At 40.8% G+C, this 16,371-nt stretch overlaps 1 protein-coding gene across 2 annotated transcripts in view; it reads right to left on the reverse strand.

The window, feature by feature from the left end:
* Positions 1 to 16,371, reverse strand: part of GRB10 (growth factor receptor bound protein 10) — a 202,212-nt gene that overhangs the window by 79,055 nt on the left and 106,786 nt on the right. For both annotated transcript variants that reach the window (XM_034761340.1, XM_034761339.1), the window contains exon 4: positions 415 to 631. In XM_034761340.1, the coding sequence (XP_034617231.1) occupies positions 415 to 631 (217 nt within the window). The remainder of the gene's footprint in view (positions 1 to 414; positions 632 to 16,371) is intronic.

Genomic DNA, 16,371 nt, shown 5'->3' on the forward strand with positions numbered 1-16,371 from the left:
TGCTGTTTCAGTTTGGGCCTCATATAGGCAAATGCACCTGTAGACAAGTATCTAATGACCACTACAGAAGGTAAAGTGTTTCTATTAAACTAACAAGATACTTTAAGTAGATACTGTGCATGACAGCACATTTGCGTGAAGGATATTAACTGAATCCAAACATGGAAGGTCACTTGAGCAAGCCCATACTAAAGACATGGCCTCCAAGTAATACAGACAATATACAAGATTGTATTTTCTGTCTTAGTTGGTAAGCCATCTTTCTCTTAAAAAAAACAGAACAAAAATCAAGTGCATCACCACTTAGTACCATTAAGCAGCTGTCAGATATAAATCATGAGACGATCTGGGTTCTTTCAATTAGCCCAAGACAAACAAACATAAGAGTCCCTCTATCTTGTCCTCTTTTCATACCTGACTGCCATAATGCGCACTGGCTGAGACCGCTGCACCTTCTGCCTTGGAGACATGGGCTGCAGAGAACTTGTTCCTGAGGTTGGCAGTTGGCTGCGATTAAGCTGGCCATTTTGAAGGAGGGGAGTGGTTTCTGACTGCATACCGCACACTGAGTACAAACTTTCAAATGAGGAGTTCATGTCATTTACCAAAGCTTCTAGATCCACATCATCATCTGAAAAACAAACAAAATAAAGATGGCATTACACATTTGAAGGCTAGAACTACTACAGAAATTTAGAAGGATAAAGAGAATTTACAGAGCTTTACTAATAAGAGAGCACATATTTTCATATAATGAGCTCTCTTCACTGTCCAGGTTTTTGTTATAGAATGCTTTTTCAGAGTCAGATCACAATTAAAAAAGGCAGAACACACTTTTGACAACCATTTGACTATTTAGAAATACGAAGACTGCTATATCTACTGCGGGTAGTGAGTCTGTTTTACCTTGCACTGTGGATGTAGTAGCAGTCCCTCATTCAGTGTCAATGTCAGTTACTAAGAGCAGTGAATTTTTATCTTTTCAGGTCTTTTCAATAAGATTAACTTTGATTTCTAAAACAGCATGCCTTGTATTGGAAGCATTACCTCACTTACTATAAGGACTGATATACACATTTTAAACTCAATGGCTTTTCAAATTCTCTCTGAACTTAAGAATTTTTGAGTATTCAGCGCATCAACAGATAGTATGACAAATGTTAAACTGTAAGATGCAAGAACCTAGACAGATTAAGCCTTCTACAGAGGAGACTTAAGAGGGGAAAAGAGGACCCGAATTAGGCAAGTTGGAAAGCCACTGTGATGGTGTATCAAAATCGATCATTGGCTATCTGCCAATAGCCCTCCATCTCTTCAAATTTTTAGACTGCAGTGCTGACCAATGAAGGGAGTGGACGGGAGAGGGGAAATAAAACAAACACTTTTTAAAAAATCCCTATTATGTTGTCCTCAATCTCACCCAGTCCTTGAACTCTGAGTAGCCATGCAACCTACAGTAAATCTGCAATCTTTGCTCATTCATTCTTTGTTGGCTAGTTTAACTATGGGTACTTTGCGAGACAATAAACCCTGAGAGTCTTTTAAACTTAATACCCTCTAAATCCTCATTCCTAGAACACTTATTATAATAGATATTCCCTAGCAACAAGTTACCTCAACAATTACATAGCACTACCCAGTTAAAACATGTTTCCTACCCCAAACAGCTTCCAATCTTGCTCCCCCACCCCCTCATTTTCTAGATAAACATCTATAAGTTTCCTTCAAGCCACTGTCAGTGGGTGTTCTGCCTGTGATACTTCAATAATCAGTTTTAAAGCAGTAGTGGAGGCAGCTGCTATTGAAGTCCTCATAATGTGTTGGTTTGACGACTGCACCTGAAATAGCGTTGCTGAATTTCTGTTCAACTACATACCTAATTAAACCGAAACAGTGTTCAGGGCTCATTATAATGTCCAATGAACTAGTTTTGGACACTGCCACCCACAATTCATGATGTATATGACAAGCCAAGAACCTGCTCAAAACAAAACACCATAGAAATATCCAGAGGTATATTAAATACTGGGTCACATTTTCAAAAACAAAAGTAGTAGCTTAGAACCTAAGTCCCATTTGAAGTCAATGGGACTATCAACAGAGCCTAAGTCACTTTAGTTTAATTGAAAGTGTTACCCAGGATATTTCTAGATTAAATATAGCTAATACAGAAGCAGCAAGTGCATTTGTTCCATTTTTGTATGGTTTTGCTTGTTCCTGGACCTTTATACCTTATGGCTGATTACCAATTGCTAAAGCACATCTTCACCAGACTAGACCGCCTCCTCTACTTTTTTTTTTGCCAGTTTACACATCCTTATGTAAGAGGATAAATTTAGTTATATCTAAACTTATCTACACCTTCCAAGTGTATCTTAAGTTTCACTCCCTCCCTCAGATTCTCCTCTTACCTGACAAGCATATATTTGAAATAGGGTCACATTCCAGCTTTTCTGTCTCATCAGGGCAACAAGGAGTAGAGGAAGGGTTACAAGGCTCCTGAACGTAACCACTGAACTCTAATATCACGGCATGGGAGGAGCTCCAGGCAGTGGGGCATCACCAGCATTATAAGGGGTAGAGCCAGATAGCAGTCAGGTGTTGCAGAAAAGAGATACCAAAACTGAGACACTAGGTATGTGTTAGGTGAATTAAGATCCATAACAACTGGTTAGCAAGCATAAAGCAGAACAGAGAGGAAGGTATGTGTTTAGTGGAAATTAATGTGGCTTAAGTCCCAGGGAGCTCTAATTTTATTAATCTTGACAAAGGTATTCATGTGTAACAAGATCATTAAACTTTCAGATTAACAAAACAGGGGGAAGATTAAGATTCACCTGTAGTTGATCAATAGGATACTTTTGATTAAGAAAATAGGCTCAGGGGTGCAATATGAACTTTAATGTGCATACAATAGTGCACTTCATTAAAAACAGTCATATCAAGTACACTTGAAACGGAGTTGAATTTGTTAGTGTTAGAAGGAGATCAGCTCAACATTTAAATTCACTGTGCAGAGTGAAAAAAGACTGAGGATGCATTGGATAGACATGGTGAAGAATGATAGAACAAAAAGGTTTAAAGATGAACAAAGCTGTGAAGCTGGTACAAGATAGTAAGTGGTGGAAGGACTTCATTCGGCCCCATTGTCGCTGCTTTAAGAAAAAGTGTTTGAGGTGCTATATGTTTATATTAGTGAAGAACACCTTGCACTTGCATTGATGTTTGAGGCAGTTCTTAGATACTGTCGGAATTTGCTCCACAGTGTTTACCAGTTCCTGGACCCTGGTAATTAAGCACTTCGAAGATAAGAACTGATATCTTGAACTTAATGTAATATTCTATGGAGAGTCAACATACTGAGGTTATCACACCCTATGCCAGCATAGCTGTGTTGGCATAAGCCCCTAAATGTAGATACACCAACAGAAGGTGTTTCCCCGCCCCTGTGATGTAGGAACATCACTTCCCTAAACAACAAACTCTGTGGACAGGAGAATTTTCTGTCAGCATAGCTACATCTACACGGGGTTTTTTTGTCAGCATAGCTATGTAGCTAAGGGTTGTGGGTTTTTTTCCATATTTCTGCCCGACACAGCTAGACTGGTATAAGTTTTAAGTGGAAGACCATGCCTGAGTAGAGAGCAGATATGATGTGCTCATGATAATTCATGCTGCATTTTCTGATAGCTGAAATTTCTTAAGGGATGATTGTTTGATGCTCAGATAGCTAACTGCATTGCTACAGTCCAGCCAGGAGATAACGCAGGTATTTATTTTGGAGGTTAGGTTATCATCTGCCAGGACAAAACACAACCTCCTAGCCAACCACACAGTAGAACACGTTACTTGTAACAAGCGCCTAGCTTAATCAAGGAGTTCAAAAGCACTCCAGACAGCCTTGACCATTTGTGGATGTGCAATTCAAAAGGGAATTTGCATCCACAGTGCAATTCCTCAAAGTGTTTTCCTCCACCAATCAACAATGCTGATCTTGCTCTAGGTTTAGGGTTCAACAAGCTTAGGTTTAGGAGCAGCCAACTTTTCTTCATCCATGAACTGATCTTGACCAAGCACTGGGGTAGTTTGTTAACTATATTGTAGGGTTGCCACCTCTGAGGTATACCCGGGAAGATTCTGAGCCCATAAAACTGGACAGCTGGCAGAAGGTACTGACCATCCTTACGGAGTCCCCAGTACAGCTTCCTCAAAAAAGGAATGAGCCTGGGAAAACCTGGAGGAGAGGCTGCCACACGGGTACGTTGTATTTTGTAAAGGATAACAAGAGAGTTATGTGTCACGTAAATCTGAATCACTGATGTTTCTCTGGTCCACTTAATGTCTGCATGTAAGTGTTGAAGATGACCAGAGAAAATTGATCCTCATAGGATCTGCTCCTTGCAATCAAAGACCTCGCTTACAATCTCCAGTCACTACCTTTTGGACCCATCCTTCCACAGAGGACTCAAGCCATTTTAATAGATTCCCTTGTATACCTTCTTCAGATGGACAACAACATTCTGTGGCTGACTGTGGCAAATTCCGCAGCAAGGTCCAGGAGTATGAAGATGGATGCCTGGGTTTTATGTCTTTTCCTGAATTCAAGTTGTGTTGGGGCTAGGATATCTGCTTTTTCAAGATTTTCGCTCTAGCACACTTGCACCCATGTTTGGAATTCATATATGGAGCATCACTAGAAGAAGAATCATCATCCTTTCCCTTTTAAATGTGTTAAAAAACATGAAAAGCTAAGATTGCTGAGTCTTAATACACACCATAAAGATTTTTTGCAGTTCTGAACTACTCCTGAATCGGAGTCCTTACCAGATGTTGCGTAAGGGCATGAACAAGGCTCCACCATACATCAACAGCAATATTTTTGGTAAAACTGAAGTGCATGCTTTCAGCTACAAGACAAAATGCAAGGGTTCACTCGGGCTGGGGGCAAGGAGTACAAGAGATGATCATTGCACGTTCTATAGTGAATGTTGTCAGTAGCTACCGGTGTAGTGCTCTGCTTCTTGTTCGATGATAACAGTCGGCTGCGTGCATGTTCCCTCTGTGTGCTGTCCCAGCTCTGCACAGATAGCTGACACAGCAGACCCCGAGAGAACCCCCAATGACCATAGTCTCTAGTAAGGTACGAAGGAACCCGAGCCAGGTTTATTGTCAAACGAAGCACAGTAATAGTTTCCCATAGACTCTACAAGACATACTACGAATTTGTGCCCCCTGGCAATGGATCGGCTCAGTCAGTGGCGGGACTTTCCACTGCCCCCTAGGCCAGACAAAGATGTGCACTCCAGGACCTACTTTTATACAGTTACAGGACAGATTACTCGTCCCTACTAACATATTGAGGTACAGCCTCTTGGCTCATTAGGGTGCTGTCTCCCCCTTTGATCATGTTGTTTCAGACAAACAGACCTATCCATCATGCTGTACTTTCGACCCGGTCTTCAAGATATAACAAGCAACAGGCAGGTGTGTCTATGGAGTGTCCTTGTATCGGACTGTCCAGGTGCCATCTTGGCACAAGTTCCTCTTATTAGCACTTATATATTAAGCACCTGCTTCTAACAACCTTCTTCTCACCAACTTCTGTGAGCGGGGCCTGCCTCTGGCTCACAGTCCAGCTTTTGCTTAGCAGTGCCTGGAAGTACTTTGGTTCAGGCTTCAGGCCTCAGACTGGGCCTCTGACACAAGAGCTTATGTTTCAAGGCCTCATCTTACTACAGTGAACAGCTGCTGAGTTAGATACTTCTGTCTTTTTCCACAGAAATAAAACAGCTTCATCAGAGCACCACCTAGTGTTTCTGTACATATTGTAATAAGGAAGGAGGTTATCATCAGGCCTGGAATACCTTAATCTACATCTAAAGTTTGGAGAGGTTTTTTTTGTTTAAGTAATTATTATGTGTAGTCCCCTATGCAGGACTGGATACATATGGAACAGAGTCCTATCTGTCCACTTTAACAACAAGTTTCTCCTGCTTTTTTAGTATTGATGTTAGTCCTGCAGCGACACCTCAGCTTGAGGGAGTGAACAATTCCCTCCCCTGTAACACAAAAGAATCTTTTACCAAGTTCCAATCAGCTCCACTTGTGCAAATCCCCTGAAGACAATAGGTTTTGCACAGCTGTCAGCAGGCCTATTACCCTGCAGAACTTTTATTACTCCCAATGTTGCATGGGGAAAGAATCCAGACTTTAGTGTAGAGATGGGGGTAGAGTTTTATTTTTCCCCTGAACTGGCAGCCCTGTAAACTCAAACATCTTTATTCACGTGGACTGAGCACATTTCAGACGGCAAGAACAGTCCCCTAATGCCTTTGTTTGAAAATACTTTTTTTAAACTTAATCTGTACTTTAAGAGGGCTGCTTAAAGTGAATTAAGGCACATCAATTTTATTCTCATTTCCCCACGTGTACATTTCATTTTTCAACCCTCTTTCTTAGTTCGTTTCACACAAACTCTGTTTTGACCTCTGCTAGGGTAAGCACGGAAGATTAAGAACCATATATTGCTCTTCGGTCACCACTTGCATAAATAGAAGACAGTATCAAACACTTACTCCCAAATACTGCCATAAACCAAAGCCAATTATCAGGGTAGCTGCTGTCCAGATAGATGGTGATCTTTCTTATAAGTACTGACCATTAACTGATACTAAGTTTCAGCACAGCATGAGCCAAATCCTGCTCAATGACGCAAGGAGAATAAGAGTTCACGTAATGGCTAGCGAAATACAGGACAACGGGAGAATTTTTAAAGGCCTCCTTCATGTACATCAGTAAGCCCAAACGGGGATTGAGTCGTCTGGTAAAAACAACAGGAAGATAGTGCTGTATGCCTTTAGAACTCTGTGCCTGTTATGCAGTGAAAGTATTATGTTAGGGCTCTGCAAGTTCTACGCAACTGCATGGGGAATTAAATTTACATGAAAGGAATGTAGAGGTAATCTGCCAGGGTTTTTAAGAGAGCATGTTCTGTCTGATACTCCTAACTCTAACTGGGGCTGATGTACTTCAAAGCTTCATGCTTGTCCATGTACAGCTTACAAAATGCCATATGGGACTGCTGTCCAGTGGTAAGAAAGGCAGATCAGAAACCCAAGACTTGTCTCTGGAAAGGAGCATCAGGTTCAATTTAGGAAACCTGTGATCCTTGAGCACCAAAGTTCTGAGTGCACTGGAATTCAACATATAAAGAAGTCTATGTGGAACTTTTAACACCTGTTATAGTCTTTGGGGAGCTTTGAAGTCGCACATGCACCTATTCCAATTTCTGTAAGTCCAGCAGGAGGGTGGGAAGTCTTTAGCACAAAATTTATGTACATTAAACTTTATGTGCTGAAAAGAATTCAGTATATAAACACCTATGTACTTAAAACTTTATGGCTGGACTTGAGTCATGTTCTTAATATACACCCTATTTCTTTAAGTAAAATACATAGACAAACTAAGTTATTGCTGCTAGGTAACAACCATTAAAAAAAATATATAACGCTACATACCAAGAATGTTACAGTTAATAAAACCCAAAGTGTTCAAGAGCACAGAAAGGATCAATTAAAGGTGGCTTGCAAAAGGCTTGCATCTGTGCCTGATTTGGAGTGTTCGTGATGTATAAAACTAATTTTAAAAGTTTGTTGGGAAAAAAAAAAAAGAGTGGGGAATGGTTGGTTGGTTGCTTTTTTCTGTAAGATTAGAAATTCAGGATGGACTCTTATGGTGCCTTTCCTGGAAGACTGGGGATATGACAAGATAATGAAAACTGAGCAGGCTCAGAGAGGAAGGATTTTAGACTTGCTGTTTAAAACCAAGGACGTTTTGTGATTTCTGTTAACGTTTATTTAATTACAATGACTACAGAACACTTTAGAGCAGGGGTGCCCAACCTACGGCCCTCCAGAGCATTTCATGAAGCCCGCAGCCTCTTCAACACAATATACTGGCAGCTGATTCATTATGTCATCATGTCACATCATTTTAGTTTACACAAGTGTGTAAATAGACAATACTATGCATAGAAACAACTTAACTAAATACATATGAAACAAGCTGAACTTAAAATATAAATCAATCGAGGGGACTTTAAATCTTATTAAAATATGTAGAATCTGTTTGACTCACACAAGGTTGTGCTTAGATTTATGTGGCCCTCCTGTGTAAGAAGGTCGGGCCCCACTGTTTTAGAGAATGAATCTTCACCAAAGCCATCATAATAATCTGCCTTCCAATTAGGATGCCACTGTGCTCACGGTAAACATTCAAGAGCTCCTCCTCCATGGATCCTCCAGATAAAACAAGGAGGTCCTGACTGTACATCCCAGCTATTTCTAAGGTGAAAAACCTGCTCGGGTTCTGCCTATTTTAAAAAGAGACTTCTTGGCCCTTCTCTATACCTCAAAGTAGACAGAAGTGGTACAAATTTTATTCAATGAATACCTTTACTTTACACTAAACAGGTGAAAGTTCACACTGGATGCCCCTAGGACAACCTCAGCTCTGAGCCACAAGACCTAGTAATCAAATATATCACTTCACTCTAGAGCATGAATTTAACTAAATCTTTAAATGCTTCCAACAAGAACAGACACTTAGATCCAAAGACAAAAATATCCTGAAGTTCCCAAGTCTGGATTAATAAGCCTATCAATTCCACTCCAGTTATAAAGAGATAGGGTGAAATAGGTAAATTAAGATCTGATTAACTTCCTGTGTGGAGGTATAACTGGGAAGAAGGGGAAGCTCAAGGACATTAGGATGCTCAGGTTTGGGTTGGAGTTCTTCCTGTATTTTTCGGATACATATAGCACCAGTGAATCCAATTATGGCGCTTGTGACAAGACAGTTGATAAGACACATGCAACACCTATTTCTTATATCCTCACTGTACACTGTATTTTAACCACCACAGCATTCAGACATTACTGAAACGAGTTTGTGTAATGGGCCAAATACTATGGGAATGGTCAAATCTTGTTCAGTATTAAACACTACACACATTTGCTTTATCAACCCTTGATTGTACAGCCCCTAGGGTCAGCAAGTATTAAGATTCAATTTTTTTTCCTTAGGGTGATACTGTATAGGGAACACTGAAGCAAGACCATCCAAGGCAAAGTCTGAGTTTTTAAATAGACCACTGTGAAGTCCTCATTACCACTGTACTTTCTAAAAACAGAAAGCACATGAACTATAGGTTAAGATGGCTACTTAGAATTAAACATTAAAATGAAGGTGCGTTAAAAGTTTAAAAACCTTGTTTAGGACCCGGAAAACTAATGAAGAATGGGCAGGAAGCACCAAACCTGCCCTCAACCTCCTTCTCTTTATGATAAGCAACTGGTTTGATGAAGTGGGTGCTCAGGTGTGACACACCTATATGTAGACCAACTGGTAAAGCTGAATATGCTGCCTGTCTCTAGGAAATAGGGCAGGAGAAGAGGCTGGTATCTAAATTGCAATGCCCATGATTGTAGAAAGGCTGCAACTCCTTCAAGGGTTGGGGTAGACTGGGCTTTCTCACTCAGTGAAATGGTGGATAGGGAAACAGCATTGTGCCTAGACTGTGCACATACAATAGAAATGCCATGCACTGTGCTCTCTTCTCTAGTGCAAATGTAGACAAGAGTGGCAAGTTGCTGGTCTAAACACTGAGGGCAAGGCAAGGCAAGGCAAGGCATTGGTCCGCAATGGGCAGTTATTTGAAGTACTGTTGGTAGGTCATATAGAAGATTGGCGGATTGCAACCCATGTTGGAAAGTCGTATTTTATGGGTAAATGGCTTTAAGAGGATTTCTGGTATACTGTATGAATTATATTCTGACAGAGCAAAGGTTGGCTTTGCTTGAATGCACCTTGAGATTATGCATTTACACTGAAGAGACAATGAACTGCTTTACAATATCCTATTACCTTTCCCTTCAAACTATGGAAACAAAAAGTTAGTGCAAAATGTATTAACTCCAATATTCCTTGATCCATACACATTAACTTTATACTTGCTATTTCATTGTGATGTTACAGTTTAATTTAAATCAATAAAGTTCTCTGAGTTATAAAGTAAAAAGATTAAGAGGCCACAAACTGAACACACACAGTACTACAGGGTAATTTAGGCTCAATGGAGCTCTGCCGCCTGACACTCAGCCCACTTTCCTTTACAAAATTTGCACTCCCCTTTCCTGATTAACTGCAATAATGCCAAGTAGAATAAGCAAACAACCTTTGCAAACGAAAACAAATACTATTTCATGGCTTGTCCTGCCAAGAAAGCACAAGCTTTATCCCAGCTCCAGGAAACTGAGTACATAACCTCATGACATGGCCCTCTGCTCAGCTAAAGCCAAGGCCTAAAATATCAAATTAGCTACTGAACCAGAGAATCTCCAGGACAACAAGGCAAGAATACTGCTGTATTATTGGTCAGGACAGACTATATACTCTCAGTTAAACGTTCAAGCAACAGCTCAGTTGGATCCAATTAAGTGTCAGACCACTTTCATTTCACACCTAAATCAGAGGTTATTTAAATAATGTTTTAAAATAGCAAACTAGTTACATTAACTTAAGGGAAAACGAATGGAATATTTTTTCCTTTATGAAACAGCAGATATGAATCCTAATAGCCAGTATTCACAGCAGTCAATTGTTAAATTCAGCATACACAGTTATTTGACACCTGATTTATCCTCAGTCTAATTTCACTGCTTTAGATCATGAGATTTTGAAGTCTCATTTGAGTAATTTTAGTCTATAGCTTTGAAAGTTAAATATATTTCATTCAAGCTCCAAAAGTTAAATACAGCTGCTGGAAGTTAATTGTTAACTTTGCCCTTTAAATAACTTCAGTCAAACCAGTGTTTACACTGTATATGACTTATCTTGCTGTGACGTGTGTAGTTTAAAGGATACAAGAGGAACAGAGCTCACCTGAACATATTTCAAATGTCAGTTTAGTCAACAGAATTGAGGAATTATTAGCAATATGTATGGAGACACACAAAAAAAAGACCGTGTTGTCTTTTAATTTTGCAGTTATACTTTTGTGGAAGGTTTTTGTTTACTTTAATGAGTTGAATAAATATTTTAACACAAATTTATCATTTCGGCTCAGAAGGAAAGTTATGGGAATGTTATGTAGTTTGGTCTTTTATAATCCAGTGTTCTAACACTATACTAAAAATTCACCTTTCCCCCCAGAAAAACCTACATTTACCCCTTCAGATCTGGCAACTGTATAAGCAAGGAAGAAGAAAATATATCCTTTTCCAAAATAGGCTACTTTCATACATGAAGCAAGTTGCGATCGGATAGTGTGTTGCCCTTATGTGTTAACAAGGTGTGAGAGAAACATCTCCTATGAATTCTTCAATAAATCACAGGTATACATGCTTTTGGTATACAGATGACAAGTTGTCTCATCTAAATATTCTCTATCTTCCTTGATTTCACTGCATATGGAGGCTCAAATTTTACATCAGCCTGGTTTTGAATTTTATTTGAGAGTTAATCAAGTAATTCTTTACCAATTGTACAACTAGTAGCCCTCGTCTGGCTCTACAATTAAAAACACATTTTAAAAACCAGCTACACTAATCAGTTTTGTAAGGTCTGCTGCTGTAATAAAATGTGTTCCTTTATTGTCACGTCACAAGGGAACTCAGAGCTGTCACATGTATTCACAGATTGCAGAACATATTGCTGAAATCACACTCCAAATGGCTACATGGATCAACTGTTGAATGCATCCATATTCTATCATGCAGATGTAAAAAACTAGAGGGTTTAAGATTATGAATATTGACAATTTAGACAATTCAACTAGTTTATTTATAAAAACTCTGCAGTACATCCATATACTCTAGCTATAACGTGAGCACAGGGCTTCTCTTGTTAATTGACCTTTTAAAGGACTTTAGCAGATCTTGGAGCCAGGTGTGTACAATAGTTTTATCAAAATCAAATATGTAGAGCAGAATCATCAGAAAGCTTCTTTGTTGATCCTTTGTTTTTCCTATATGGTACATTTGTGTCACAACTACATGTGAATTTACTCTCCGGTTTATGTTAAATTAGTAACAAACAAAAACCTGCTGAAGGCACACAATAACACCCAGGAAATAAATACACCTTATCATTAGAGCCTTGCACAATGATATTTGTGCAATTTATATCTGCATCCGAACTGCAAAAAATGGTCGGCGGATATCTGCTTCTGCACTAGTGCATGCGGATATCTGCGGATATCCACAGATTTGTAGGGCTCTATTTATCATTCACATCTCCACTGAAAGGTATACATACTAGTTTAATTTATCTATAGCTAATAAGTATTAGAAAAATGTTCATTTTTCTATAGTCTTACTGAACCAGATTTCTTTTCCAAATACATGTTCCTACAGTATTTTTTTTTTAAATATACGCTAGAAGCACACTGCTACAATTAAGACTCAAATTAGGATTAGATCCACCAAAACAATGCCACCTGCTCCCTACGTGTATGCTTACTCGTAGCCATACTCCAAGTGAATTTCCCAATAGTTTTTATATATAATTCCAATCCTTCCCATCAGGCATTTAAGGCTTGATTTTCAGAGGTCTAGTGCACCCTCAATTCTGGATGGCCTCACTAGTAATTTAGAATGCTCCACTGTTGAAAAAGCTGTCCACAATTTCTCATCATCTATCAAGGTCCCCACATCAACTGCTGGGTATCTATCCAAAAAAATCCACCTACATTTACCCAATTCCAGACCCGTCAGATAATGCTAGAAGTCAAAAATGGAAGTTTTTCAATCTAGTTTTCTCTAGATGCCCAAATGCTGAGATAACAAGACTCCTACTTTCCCTTGATTTCCATACTCCTAAAAATTGCCAGTGGCACCACACCATTAATATCAGACTCTTTCTCATGAGTTCCATGTACTCTGAAACAGCTACAGACTTTATACTTCTGTCTGCCTAAATCAGAACATTAAGGCCATAAGGATAGTGTGTAAGGAAGCAGCCAAAGTAGGGACTAATGCACTGGGGACGAGGGGGTAAAATGGGGCCCAGACAGGGCCACTCCCTCCAACCCCAGCACCCATCAGACCCAAAACTGGGGAGGGGAAAACTCTGCTCCCTACCAGAGGGAAACTAGGAGACTGGTGGTGTCACCTCCTGCACCAGCCCCGGGCCTTGGGGAAAAACTACAGGAAGAACCAGCCAGAGGCTCCAGCTGGTAGGAGGGGCTGCATAAGCAGCCAAAGCCTGGACCTCTGAACACCAGAGCCATTTCTATGGTTCTGACTGGACTTCTTCTGCTAACCGGCTATTTGGGACAGTCAACCTCAGCTTCATTCCACATCTGCCTTTCTTACCTTCTTCTGCCCTGCCCCCAACTCAACTTCCCTTTTCTTTCCAGCATAGCCCCTCCTAATTAAAGCCACCATAAATAAAATAAAATAAAAATGGAGTTACTCACTGTCTTCACATTGTTCACACTTCTTGTGTGTTATACTCGTTCCCCTATCCTCTATCTTGTCTATTTAAAATAGTGAGCTCTTCAAGGCAGGAACCGTCTGGAGCTCTGTGTACAGAGAGTGCCTAACAATGAGGCCCCATTCTTGGTTGGTCCTTAGGCACTAACCTAATAAATATAATTAATAATAAAGTATGGATGTTTTCTTCTTCGCACCAATAGAACACTTACAATCTACTTTCTATGCTCAATAGGATAGGATGTAAAAGGTGAGGGACAAAAGAACAACTTTCCCCCTCCCCAAAATACTAAATCTCCCAAGAGAGCTATGAGCAATAAGCAGAACACGTTAATAATACTCTTACAGTCTTGCCAAATAGATTATTGCTTTGATAGCATTGCGGAGTTACATGAAGGAAATACAGCATGCATTATAATCTCTACCCCACCAATGAAATCTTATTCAAACTTCAGTCAGGTTTCCAATTAAAGCACATCCCTATCCAACCCAATCTGTAGAACCTTAAACAAAAAAATAAGCCATTTCAATAAAGGAAAAAAGTCCACAAGAGTAGTAATTTGTGATGACCCCCCATATATTATAGGCTATGAGGAGCTCTGAAATGTGGAACTTGTTCCAGGATTACGCTACCTCCAGCAGGTGGCACTGCTTACTTTTCAAAAACAGCATCTACTCTCGCATTTATATTTTACATAGCGTTGAGAGGTACAAGATAGCCTTGTAAAACTTATTTCTGTAGCTCTAACGCTTCCCCAGGCAAAATCATAGCCCACCACTCCATAGGAGCGCAAGAGCAAATTCTACCAAAAAATAGTTTTAAAAAAAGGCACGGGAAGGCCTAAAATCTGAGTCAATTTTTTTTTTAATACTTAAAGAAAGTTATATTTCCAAACTTGTATTGATCCGGATACAAGGCAGCAATAGCCAGATACCAATTCTTTCAGAAGTGAAAAGTGATTTGCAGGTGCCCAAATTGAGACATTTTAAAGGGGCCCAATTTCCAGAATCTAGGTGGCTCAGCACTAGGGTGACCAGGTGTCTGGCTTTCGGAAGAACACCTGGTTGAAAAGGGATCCTGGTGGCTCTGGTCAGCATCACCGACTAGGCCGATAAAAGTCCGGTCAGCAGTGCTGCAGCACTAAAGCAGGCTAGTCCCCACCTGTCCTGACTGGCACCATGCTGCACCCCAGAAGCGGCCAGCAGGTCTGGGCTCCTAGGCAGGGGGCCACAGGGCTCCGCGCGCTGCCCCCCGCTGGCCAATGGGAGCTGGGGGGGGGGTGCCTGCAGCCGAGAGCAGCATGTGGAGTCTCCTGGCCCCACCGCCTAGGACCCAGACCTGCTGGCTGCTTCCAGGATAGGCAAGCAGCCTGCCTTAGCCCTGCCACTGACTGGGAGCCCCTGGAGGTAAGCCTGCTCCCCAACCCCGAGGCCCCAACCCCCTGCCCCAGCCCTGAGCCCCCCACAAACCCAAAGCACCCTCCTGCACCCCAAACGCCTTATCCCCAGTCCCATCCTAGAGCCCATACCCTCCCTGCACCGCAACTACCTGCCCCAGCCCAGAGCCCCCTCCCACATCCTGAAACCCTCATCCCTGGCCCCACCCCAGAGCCCGCATCCCCAGTTAGAGCCTTCATCCCTGCTGCACCTCAACTCCCTGCCCCAGCCCAGTGAAAGTGAGTGAGGGTGGGAAAGAGTGAGCCACCAAGGGAGGGGGAAATGTAGAGAGCAGGGGGGCAGGGCTTGGGGGAAGGGGCAGGGCTAGGTTGTTCGGTTTTGTGCGACGAAAAAGTTGTGCGACAAGAAAGTTGGCAACCCTACTCAGCACTTTCAGAAAGTCATCCCTTAGAAAGAACATCAAGCTAGGTACCTAAAAATTGAGACACATCTATGAACAAAGGAAGTTTCACAACCCACTCACCTGGTTCTGGTGAAGACCTGAAACTCCACCAGCATACTCACGGTTTGACCACAAACCATGCAAGACTGTTTATATATGGTTTAGACCTAGAAATAGGCAAAATCTGAACACAGAAGAATTTTGAGGCCTGTTGAAACATCTTTTTTTTAAAAAAAGCTTGTATTACCAGTTTAATTTTTTTTTGCCAAATTCTATTCGTTGTTTAGAAATTTCATATTGCAGTAATTTAGATGAGAGTTCTTTTTGTAGTTGTCCCAATTAGTTTCAATAGCAAGTTTTTGATTCTTCTGTTTTCCTACTAGAAACCTGACTCCAATGCTTAATGGCTCTACAGAGATCTGTAGAGTGTGTTCTGTATTTACTATTTGTCTATGTTTTCTAGCACCTAGAATTCATCAAGTTCTCTTGAAGTGCATTATGGTTGATTTGCAAAAAAAAGTGTCCTGAAGGCATGAGCTACATAACTACATCATTTAGGCCTCAAACCATTCGTGAGGTAAAAATAAAATAGGGGAAGGCTTAAATGACTGGACAAAAGCCACTTATTGAGTCAGTGTTAGAAGTCAGGAGACCTTAGTAACTAGGTCCATGATGTGATCATGTCAGCAACTGGGGGGTAGAGGGGGGAAATCTAGCTACAAAAATAGATTCTCACTTTGGCCAGATGGAAAGAAAAGGTGCTTGATCTACAGAATTGTATTTGTACAAAAAAGTCAGTACGTCCCAAAATGGCAGAACTGTGCAAGTTTCACTGAACTTAAGACAGACTGGATCTGTCTAGTCTAGGTGAAATGGATAAGGTAAGATTACTGTTGAGTATCAATGTGCTCACTGTCGTACAGTGGAGAGTCTATAAACTCCTTGCTAACACTGCCAACCTAGGAAGTTTGACTGCTCTGGAACAATTATGAATCTTCTAAGCCCATGTTCCACATCTTATACCCTTGCACAAATAGC

This window comes from Trachemys scripta, chromosome 2, assembly GCF_013100865.1.
Source record: "Trachemys scripta elegans isolate TJP31775 chromosome 2, CAS_Tse_1.0, whole genome shotgun sequence".
NCBI classification, from domain to species: Eukaryota; Metazoa; Chordata; order Testudines; family Emydidae; genus Trachemys; species Trachemys scripta.